Genomic DNA, 11,477 nt, shown 5'->3' on the forward strand with positions numbered 1-11,477 from the left:
ATTAATTTTTTTTAAACTTAAAAAAAGTAAATTAAAAAATGCAATAAACAAAATATTTTCCTTTTATTTGTAAAATGAAAAAAATAAATACATTTTATTTTAAAATGTTTTCAAAAGTTAATTATTTTGCTTTTATTTTTAAAGTTTTAAAATTAAAATAAAATAATAATTTTACTTTGTATAAATATTTTTTAAAAAAGATGCTTTAAATTTCCATTCATGATCCTGTGCAGAAACATGTGAGTTTAAACTAAAACAAAACCCGTCTTCCAGTTGTGTTAACTTGGAGCACCTGATGTCAGCCTGCAGGTCAGCGGTTGTTTAACTTTCGGCATGTGCTCCTCAGAGGGACTCCATGGCTGGGGGGGGCTGCGCTGAGTGGCAGCAGGAGTAAAAAGAGCAGACAGCTGGCCAACACGATGGCATGATGTCGTTGGTCCTCGTGCTGCCACACGAGTGGTGCAGCGGCGGCGCGTGCGTTCCTTTAATGTTCGCTAGAAAGATGTATTTTTAGCTCCTCGTCATCAGCAGAACTGAAAATACCACCGTTTCAGGAAGGATGGGTTCGTTTAGCGTGTTTTTGGTGCAGCGGCTCAGACTATTTTTAGACGCCATCTCGTTGCTCTTTGTTGCCTGGAGACCAAATCCCACAATATGTTACTTTTTTTTTTCCTTTTTCTGCTTTGGTTAGAACGTCTGCATCAGTTGAATCCTCTCTCGAGAGAGAGCTTCTGTCCACGGTCCCTGCAGGACCTCGGTGCCGAGGGCTGGCTGGCAGAAAAGAAAGTGTGCGGTCTTTAATTTACCTACAGGATCCATTTGCACCCCTCCCTGATTTTCATATCAACTTCATGTCATGAGCAGATGGCGGGATTTGCATGCTGCCAAGTGTGTGGTGTTCAGATTGAGGGGATTTGCAAATAAGAGGGTTTTGACTAAGAAAACTCAACAGAATTTCTTCAGGCTTTTATTGTCTTAAATGAAGTCTTTGGGGGATTCCTTCTAATCAGAAATGAGTTTCTAAATTTCTAACAATTTTACTGTTATTAAAAGCTCTTAAAAGGCAGGTTGGTTGTTCAGACAGAACACGCTCACATCTGTGTTTCATGTCCCAACTCTTTACACCGCTACGCATATTAGGTTTGTTCTCCTTTCAGACGGGAGGAATAAGTCGAGCTGTCGGCCCGGTTTGGGACATGCATGGACTTTTACCGTTTGAAGAGAACTGGAAGGCTTTGAAACTGCAAATGAGCTGTAAAATCAGGCAGAGCGTCTCCAAACGCAGGCTGACATCAAACCCTCTGATGTTCTTGCTCACAACTTTACTCATGTTTAGCTCTTTAACTTCTGTTCGGGCTTTGAAAGTTCAGCACCATCACGAGGAAGGAGGTGGTAGGCAAATGGGTTAAAAGCACCAGATTTTAGGATGCAAAACCTCTGAAAAGGAGGATTAACTGGTGAAGGATACTTATGAAGGCAGTCACGTTGGGTTATTCTATTTATTTACAAGGCAAAGAGCGGAATTAGAGATGATCCGATCACGTGATCGGAAATCGGGCCCAATCACGTGGTTGAAGACTATCGAAATCGGGATCCATTGTCCGATCAGGATCGGATATTTAATTTGTTCTTATTATAATCAACGTTTTATATTTTAATCTTATTATTCCTGATAAATACCCCACTAGAAGTCTGCATATCATGAACAGATCACAAAATGTTTTTTCCTAGAAAACGGGAACAGTTCAAGCAGAAGACTGATGTAAACAGTTCAATCAAGCTAGCTAGCCGATCACAGATTCAGACTTCCGGGATCAATAACTCTTTGAAAACGCTTTAAACTGACAGCTAGTGTCTCCAAACAACATCCTATAAAGGTATTCCAACTGAGAAAGACAGTTTTGTTTCTTTTTAATGTGGAGCTCTTCATGCTGCAGACAGATGGCTACACAGCAGCTGCTAACTGCTACATGCTAGCGCCGTGATTTTACTCCTTAGGACCCGAGCTGTCCTTTGATATGCCTGTTTTATTTATCTGACAGAGAAATAAAAGTTAAGAAAATTAACTACTGTGGTAATAAAACCAAAATGTGATGTCTAAAGAACTCAAAAAGAAGCACATAATCTTAAAACACAAACAAACAAAAGACTAATACATGAAAATTAATAATGATATGAGCTAGTCATGAACACTCATCATCAAATTTATGCTAAAACAAAGTCATAATTTATTTTTAATAATTTTAAATGAGGACAGGAATCGCATTTGGTCAAAAATGTTCAATAGCTCTAAAGAGGTTAAAGCTAAAGTCACTAAACTTTATCACATGACTAATTATCATAACAAAAAAATATATATATATATTTTTTTCCTATTTTATATTTGCCCTATTTTTACTTGTGTATTAAAGCTACTTCACAGAAGTGTTTTAAGTTTTTAATGGTAAAAGGTTAATGAAATATAAATAAGGGAAAACACAAATCTGTTTCTTCAATTTGTTCATGTTTTTAATGTCAGTATCGGATCGGGACTCGGTATCGGCAGATATACAAAATCAAATGACTCGGAATCGGATCGGGCCCAAAAAAACCTGATTGGGACATCCCTATTAAGAATGCTGTACTACTCATTTTTAAATGGTTGCTTTATCTTTTTTTAACTGAAAATGTTTTTTAGTTTGTCCTTTTATTAGTCAATTCATTAGTTTAGTGAAGCTGTCGCTAAAAACATAGCAAATGCATTACCTTCAGCCCTCGTGAAATCAAGCCAGAGCCTTCGCTGTCACTTCCTGGTACGTCTACCGCAATTGCAACCCATCGACAGTGATTAGTCCGAGTCGGTCTGAGTCACGTTTTTAGAGGAAGTACTGTCAACCAATCAGGAGTGAGCTTGTTCGAAGCCCAAACCCCTCCCTCTGAAATTGGCTCGGCAGAATCTGTCAAACATTCCAGGCGGGGTCAGCGGGAGTCGCATGCTTTTACTGAGGCATCTGATTGGTCAGTTTATAACTTGAATAACTGGCGATAAAGAAAAAATATCTTAAAAAAAGTTGGGATTAGAAAGAACGTCTTAAGAAGGAAGCATCAAAGCAAGAATGGTTATTCTGACAAATGAAATGAAAAAGCAGGATAAAACAAAGATGATCTTATTTATATATTATTTTTTGTTGTCTCAGATTTGGTCTGCTACAGAAACCAGATGACCTGAGGGGCATTTTCCACAAATCGTTTCACGCCGTTTGCTCGAACCTGAGACACTAGAAGCGGAGTTTTTAAATCAGCCCGGCGTCATCTGTGCAGGTCACTGAGTCAGCTGCGCGGCACCTCCGGCGCTGCGTGCTCACAGATGATGTTCGCTGGATAATTCAGGGCTCATCTGCCTCCGTATGGTGGAGTCTGTCTTCATTGAGCTGTCTGTGATGGAGCTGAATGATTACAGTTATTTGGGGGGGTCAGATTGGGAGGCTCTCTAATGGAGCTGTGAATCATTACCCTTCACATGCACTCCAATCATCTTCCTGCTTTCAAGAACACATCTCTGGCTGAAGGTTTACTTAAAGACCCACTCGATAAAAATAGTATTTTTAACATGTTCTTGGTACATTTTTTGATGAGGGAGGATATAGATAAGGAAATTTAAGATTAAAACTGTTGTATTTCTTTATTCAAATCGTGGAGCAAATGGAAAAAAAGCTGTATTTGTAATGTAGAAAATACGACTAGATCATGAACGTCTTCATTTTCCTCGTCCAATCTGAAACTGGATAGCTTCAACATTGTTCATCATTTTAGTCACAGCGGTAATATTAGGCTGTGAGCTAGCAGGAGTAAACGGAGAGCTCTCAGCTAAAAGGAGGGTAAGGGGGCGGGGTTACTCTGAGCCAATAGTCCTTTCCTGCCACTCTGCAGAAAATCTCCTCGAAAATGACAAAAGTTTTTCGATTTTTGGCTAACTGTTGTTAAATAACCACAGGAAATATTTTTAAATTTCAAAAAATTATCTTGGTAAGTCGGATGTGGCATCGCTGGTTTCCATGGTGATGTTCAGATGCGACAGGTGTCATACTTCGAGTAACTCATAATAAAATAGATGCTTTACTGAAGTAGTTTAAGACACTACTATGGAATTTTCATATTTTTTACTCAAAACAATTAGTCAATTATATTTTAAGCACAAAAGCCTGAAATTTAATTATTCAAACCCGGAAGTCCATAAAACATTTGGTAATTGAAAAAATACACATTTGTAACGCCCCTTTTTGTCTGGGGGATCTGGTGGAGCGTACCATAAATTGGGGGCTAGTCCGGGATTGGGACTTCTGTGTGTTTGTGTATCTTTGTGTCTGTTTATTAATTTCAGGTGTGGTGCTGGAAGGGTGAGGCTCCCATTGGTTCCAAAATACACAAAGAAGTCCCTTTCTGACAGAAATAAAGTACACAAAACCTAGTGCTGGGCGTATCGATCCAAAATATCAATAGTATCATTCTCAAGTTGGTATCGGATCCATACCGGCCTGCAGGTATCGACATATCCACTCTTGTTTGAAACTTTTTCTGTATCTTACAAAAAATCATTCACTACAAAACAATTGAGATTTTGAAGTTCTTGTCAGATCCTCCGCATTTACAAAAAATATCGATATCGGCGATATTGATAAGTATCGGATCGAAACCCAAATCCTCAGTAATGCCCAGCCCTAACAAAACCCAGAAAGACGGATCAAAAAGAAAAAAGAAAACCACATGGGACTACAGGCGTAACAAGATTACCGAGCCAAATTTCTTCAAAAAAAGTCCTTTTTGTGTCGTTCAATAGTTTTAGTGGTACTTTTTTAGAGGCAACATCTGTCCTGTTCTGAGCTAGACGATGTGTTTCTTGATGGTTTGGGACATGTGTCAAGTCTGTGTAACAGATGCTTTTAAATGATTGTGACTAATTAAAAAATAACGAACGGATTAGAGGACAAACAAACACACTCCTTAGTTGGAGCCTTAAAGTGAAGTACCGGAGGAGAAGAGGATTACCGGGCTTTGATTTCACCAGAGTAGAAGGTGTCGTCTGCACATTTCAGCATGTCGCTATAATCCTGTCAGCTTTTTGCGTGTGTGTGTTAAATCTCGCTTTTCCTGCTTTAATGCCCGGCTTCCAGGCTTTGATGAAGCTGTTGATGTTTAAGCGAAATCTTCCGCCGCTGATGCAGAGAAATGCTTTATCAGCAGATGAGTCACTGGAGTAAACCCAGCTCGTCCTCGTGTGTTTGTTTTCATGCCAGCTGCTTTGAGCGCTGAGCCGTCCTCGTCTTCTGCTCGGCGTGAGGAGGATGTTTGACTGCTCAGTCTGAGCACATGACCTTCATTTGAAATCAATAGATGGGGAAAAAAAGAGAAGACTGTTTAAAGAAAAATACATACGTTTCTCTTCATCTTTGGATTTGGAGCAGTTACTTAAAAATGTATTGCCTGAGGGGCTTTTGGATTTATGTGTTTTTCCGAGGGATTTTTGTCCCAACTGAAAACAAAAAATAAGTCCAATCCTGGTGCTGATTCATCTTTCTTTTTTAACGCCACGGATTGCTGTCTCTAAAATCTTGTGATCTTTTTATATCTTTTTCTGGTTGGTCTTAATTAGCTCTTTCCAAAGCAAAGTTTTAGATATCATTGAATAAAACATTTGACATGAAACAGAATCGTAACAACTTTAGTTGTTTCACAATTGGTTGTATATTCAGGCCTTTTTTTTAAAGCAGTGTATGTTTTTTGTTCTGTACCTTTTGATGCTTCTTGAGAAACTTTTTCAACTAAACAATTTATACAGACAGTTATTTGTAGAATTTCGTAGATTTGTAAAGGACACGTATTTGTAAAGGACACGTATTTGTAAAGGACATGTATTTGTAAAGAACACATATTTGCAAAGGACATATACTTGTAAAGGACATATTTTTGCAAAGGGCATATACTTGTAAAGGACATATATTTACAAAGGACATATACTTTTAAAATACATATACTTGCAAAGGACATATACTTGTAAAGGACATATATTTGCAAAGGACATATATTTGCAAAGGACATAAACTTGTACAGGACATATATTTACAAAGGACATATATCTGTAAAGGACATATACTTTTAAAATACATATACTTGTAAAGGACATATACTTGTAAAGGACATATATTTGCAAAGGACATATACTTGTACAGGACATATATTTACAAAGGACATATACTTGTAAAGGACATATATTTACAAAGGACATGTATTTGCAAAGGACATATACTTTTAAAATACACATACTTGTAAAGGACATATACTTGTAAAGGACATATATTTGCAAAGGACATATATTTGCAAAGGACATATACTTGTACAGGACATATATTTACAAAGGACATATATTTGTAAAGGACATATACTTGTAAAGTACATGTATTTACAAAGCACACATATTTGTAAAGAACATGTATTTGTAAAGGACATGTATTTTAAAGAACAGGTATTTGTAAAGGACATATATTTACAAAAGACTCGTATTTGTGAAGGAAATATATTTGTAAAGGGCATATATTTGCAAAGGACATGTATTTCTAAAGGATAGGTACGTGTAAAGAACATGTATTTGCAAAGGACATATATTTGTAGAAGACGTACAGTATTTGTAAAGAACACAAATTTGTATGGAATGCACATTTGTAAAAAGCATGTATTTTTAGAGAACATATATTTATGGGTTTGGCCTAAGAAACATTTACCAATATATTTATTTTTGGGTTATTCTGTTAGGGTCATACCAGGTTCTCTCATCACAATTTTTCTTATACCAAGACGCTGAATTCTCAAGTCAAGTTGGGCGGTTTCTTTTCTGTAAGAGAAATGAGTAAGACCATTCTTAACAAGTATAATCTTATTACTCATCTCTCCCTATGTTTTGAAATAATCTTCTGTGTCCTTTTTGATTTTTTCAAATTGAGATCCAAAAATATTTTTGCTTTAATGTTTTGTCATAGAAACTTTAATTTAGTGCTCATTTTTCCAAGAACTCTGGAAAAAACAAACACAAAGAGAAAGTGATTCATCATAAGAAAAGTTGAATTTATTTTTTTCTGCCTTTTTGTCTTAGACGACCACTCTGATTGGTTTGCTGAAGACGGCCCGTTTGCTTCGGCTGGTTCGAGTAGCCCGTAAGCTGGACCGGTATTCAGAATACGGGGCTGCCGTCCTCATGCTGCTCATGTGCATCTTCGCCCTCATCGCACACTGGTTGGCCTGCATCTGGTATGCGATCGGTAACGTGGAGAAGCCTTACCTGGAGCATAAAATCGGCTGGCTGGACAACCTGGGGGTCTCCATAGGTACTTCCAGACTGGCATTCTGTGAAAGTCCACCTCAGAACAGAAGCTTACTTGTATTTACTGTCCAACAGGGAAGAAGTACAACTACAGTGACCCCAGCTCAGGCCCCTCCATCAAAGATAAGTACGTGACGGCGCTATACTTCACCTTCAGCAGTTTGACCAGCGTGGGCTTTGGGAACGTCTCACCGAATACCAACTCGGAGAAGATCTTTTCCATCTGTGTCATGCTCATTGGCTGTAAGTCACCGTTATTGTACCCTCTTTGAATTACTGACCGCTCTGTGATCTAAGAGGAATGAAGGCTATAAACCTATTCATAAAGTATAAACCATTGTTTCATAAAGCTAAATGAGGTAAAAACTTAACACAATGAAAATTGAATTGCAGTTTCCAGATACGCTTCTACCTGGTTTGATCACAAAAGAGGATTTCCTCTTTGCAGATGATGTAGTCCTGTTGTCCGGCTGAGAAAGAACTTTAAGTCGCACTCCAATCATCTTTTAAACTATTTTTAATTATTCCCAGTGCTATTATAACTAGAAATATGGCATTACCTGCGATGATGCTAGTGTGAATGCTATAGTGTGAACATGCTGAAACTAAAAGCTAGCTAAAAACGCTGAAGCTATAAGCGGAAAATGCTAAAACTGATAGCAAGCTAAAAAGGCTTAAACTCGCTAAATTGGCCACAAAAAAAAAAATTGGAAAATGTACAATTTTACCAATCTACCTAGCGTATTGTTAAAATGTTAGCTAAACTCCAAATTATCCTAAAACACTGATTTAGCTAAAACAGTTAGCATGATGCTAAAATATTAGCTAAACTCCAAACTATGCTTAAAAAAATTGGATTTTTATTACATTTTGCAGATATTTTGGCATTTAGTCTAAATTTGCCACAAAAAACAGCTACCATTACACAATTTATGCGATTCTTTTTTTTTAGCCCCATTGAAAATGAATAGGAATTTTTTTTCAAATTTCTGAAATTTCTGCAATCAAAATATTGAGCATTTTCAGGATATTTATGCTTGTACTGTTGCTTACACATTTTTTGAAATTCTTAAAAATTATTGAAATTTTACTCAATAATTGAAATTTTATTAAAATTTTGCATTTTTTTTCCTGTAATTCCTCAAATATTTTTGCTCTCTGCAAATTATGCATCTTTTTTGCCAAAACGTTCTGCATCTTAAGTAAATTATTGCTACTGAGGCTTTTAAGTCAAATTTAAGTTTAGATAATATTTTAGCAACATGCCAATATTTTTGGCTAATTAGGCATCTAAGAGTTTTATGGGACTAATTCTGGGTTAAACTAGTATTTTGGCAACATGCTAGCTTTTTGGCTAATTTGGCATCTACTGAGGTTTTTTGAGCCAATTTTAAGTTAAGCTAATATTTTAGCAACATGTTTGTTTCTTTTAAGCTAATTTGACATTTACTGAGTTTTTTGGGCTAATTCCTGGTTAAAAGCTAATATTTTAGCAGTGTGCTTGGATTTGTGGCCAATTTTCCATCTACTGTGTTTTTTTGGGGTAATTCTGGGTTAAATTAGTATTTTAGCAACATGCTAGCATTTTCGGATAATTTGGTATATACTGATGTTTTGGGCTAATTTTGAGTTCAAACCTTTAGTGCATTTTACATTTGCCATTTTTTTGCAATTTATTAAGAAATTCTTAAAATTATTTGTGCACTTTCTGCAATTTATGCAGCTTCTGGTCGTTTAGCAACTTGGGCATTTTGCAAATAGCATTTTCAGCAAACTCCTTCAGCAATTACATAAAATTTCTTTGGCATCTTCAGCGACCACATTCAGCAAAAAAACATTCATACAAGCATTATTGCAGGTAGTGCAACTTTTCTAGTTTTGTTAGAAATTCACCTCTGAGTTTTGGGCCGTAAAGTTTCAATAAATTCTATTAACGGTCATCTCATGGTACTTCTCACCAGCTCTGATGTACGCCAGCATCTTCGGCAACGTGTCCGCCATCATCCAGAGGTTGTACTCGGGCACGGCCAGGTACCACCTCCAAATGCTTCGGGTCAAAGAGTTCATCCGTTTCCACCAGATCCCCAACCCGCTGAGACAGAGACTGGAGGAGTACTTCCAGCACGCCTGGACGTACACCAACGGCATCGACATGAACATGGTACGAAACGGGCCGTGTGCACCAGTCGCTGTCGGACTATTTTCCCCACGAAGTTAGTTCCCTTCATTCCTTTTGTTTTTGTTGAGTCCCGACTCTCCGTTCTCCCTGTGGATGCTGTGTGGTAGTCGCAGCCACCACAGGAAAGCTGTAGTTGTTTTGAATGTGTTGGGTAAGCAGGTTTTTTATGGAACTTATCAAAGTTTGTCTCTTCCATGTCTGCCTCATGTCAAACGGAATGACTCCACCGATCTGGTAAGAGCAGGAGGTACATGTGCCAACTGTGTTTCTGAGTGTCCTGCTGTGGTAGACCTCCACCATAGTCGAATGCTTTTAGCTGTTTGGTTTTTATGTTCAAACATCATCAAATGTAAAACTTTTACATTTTTGTTGTAAGGATGCATGTTTCAGGTCATTCCAGTGTCCATTCATCCGTTTGCTGTGTTTTTTTAATTTTAATTTAAAGTATAAATACAGGTTTGCTCATAAGTTTGCATTCCGATATTAGAACAATTACATTACCGCTCAAACAAACCAGGAAATGATGCAATAGAAATAAGTTCAATTCAAGAGCAGTTTCAGCTGTTTGTAGCCAATATAGAGCTCGTTTAAGCTAGCATTTCCAGTTCGGAAAGCATTCAGATTTTTACGTTTTACTGTGACCTGTTTTGGTCACGAGTCTATATTGGAAATGTCTGCAAACAACAGGAAGACCTGGTCTGTGGTGGAAATTCAAATGTTTCTTGTCATCCTTGGTGACCGTGTGATACAGGATGAGCTAGCGGTCTATGCTAGCAGTCTACGCTAGCAGTCTAGACTACGCATGCACCACGAATACAAACTGCTCAGTTGAAGCGAGGCTTAACTGAATGAAAACACTCCCCAGAATTAACTAGACTGGACTGGACCACTCAGTTTAAATGAGGCTATAAACTCCGATCCTCGTGTTTGTTTTTATTTCTTAAATTATGATTGTCATTCTCTGCAGAGCAGCTGGAGGTCATAACTAATGAGTGGTGGGCGGGGACTGTCCCCTCCCTCTTTGCTGAGAGCTCTCTGTTTACACCAACCCCAAGCTAGCTAGTGTTAGCGGGTCAACAAATATGGTGAGCGATATCCATTTATTGCTTACCATTTTTATTCCACTACTAATGCTAGCTAGCCTAGGGTTGGTGTAAACAGAGAGCTCTCACCTTTGAGTTTTGGGTGAGCAACCCCTTTCCCTCCTTTTGCTGAGAGGTCTCTGTTTACACCACCCTTAAGCTAGCATTAGCGGCGCAACAAAAATGGTGAGAATGTTGTAGCTATCCAGCCATCGCTTGGCCTTTTTATAGCGCGGCTAATGCTAGCTAGCTTAGGGTTGGAGTAAACTGACGGCTCTCATCTGTGAGTTATGGGTGGGACTGTTTGAGGAACCTCCCTCTTTGCTGAGAGCTCTCTGTTTACACCAACCCTAAGCTAGCTAGTGTTAGCGGGTCAACAAATATGGTGAGCGATATCCATTTATTGCTTGCCATTTTTATTTCACTACTAATGATAGCTAGCCTGGGGTTGGTGTAAACAGAGAGCTCTCACCTATAAGTTTTGGGTGAGCAACCCCTTTCCCTACTCTTTGCTGAGAGCTCTCTGTTTACACCACCCTTAAGCTAGCATTAGCGGCGCAACAAAAATGGTGAGAATATTGTAGCTATCAGCCATCGCTTACCCTTTTATTAGCGCTGCTAATGCTAGCTAGCTTAGGGTTGGAGCAAACTGACAGCTCTCATCTATGAGTTGTGGGCGGAACTGTTTGAGGAACCTCCTCTTTGCTGAGAGCTCTCTGTTTACACCACCCTTAAGCTAGCTAGCATTACAACAAAAATAATGAGCGATATCAGAGTTATCTCGCCAGATACCAGCTCAGAAAATGAAGACGTACATGAATCTAGTCGTCTACAAGTGGATGCTTTAGAATGGGGCGGAGCTTAA

At 38.3% G+C, this 11,477-nt stretch overlaps 1 protein-coding gene across 6 annotated transcripts in view; it reads left to right on the forward strand.

The window, feature by feature from the left end:
* Window positions 1-11,477, forward strand: part of kcnh7 (potassium channel, voltage gated eag related subfamily H, member 7) — a 102,804-nt gene that overhangs the window by 71,473 nt on the left and 19,854 nt on the right. For 3 of the 6 annotated variants that reach the window (XR_004949276.1, XM_036215745.1, XM_024294347.2), the window contains 3 exons: window positions 7,124-7,355; window positions 7,427-7,594; window positions 9,313-9,513. Coding sequence is in view for 5 of the 6 variants with exons in the window: in XM_036215745.1 (XP_036071638.1) it covers window positions 7,124-7,355; window positions 7,427-7,594; window positions 9,313-9,513 (601 nt within the window). In the remaining variant the exon portion in view is untranslated. The remainder of the gene's footprint in view (window positions 1-7,123; window positions 7,356-7,426; window positions 7,595-9,312; window positions 9,514-11,477) is intronic. The other 3 variants (XM_024294344.2, XM_024294345.2, XM_024294346.2) reach the window with 1 other exon arrangement.

Source organism: Oryzias melastigma, linkage group LG2 (assembly GCF_002922805.2).
Source record: "Oryzias melastigma strain HK-1 linkage group LG2, ASM292280v2, whole genome shotgun sequence".
Classification (NCBI taxonomy): domain Eukaryota; kingdom Metazoa; phylum Chordata; class Actinopteri; order Beloniformes; family Adrianichthyidae; genus Oryzias; species Oryzias melastigma.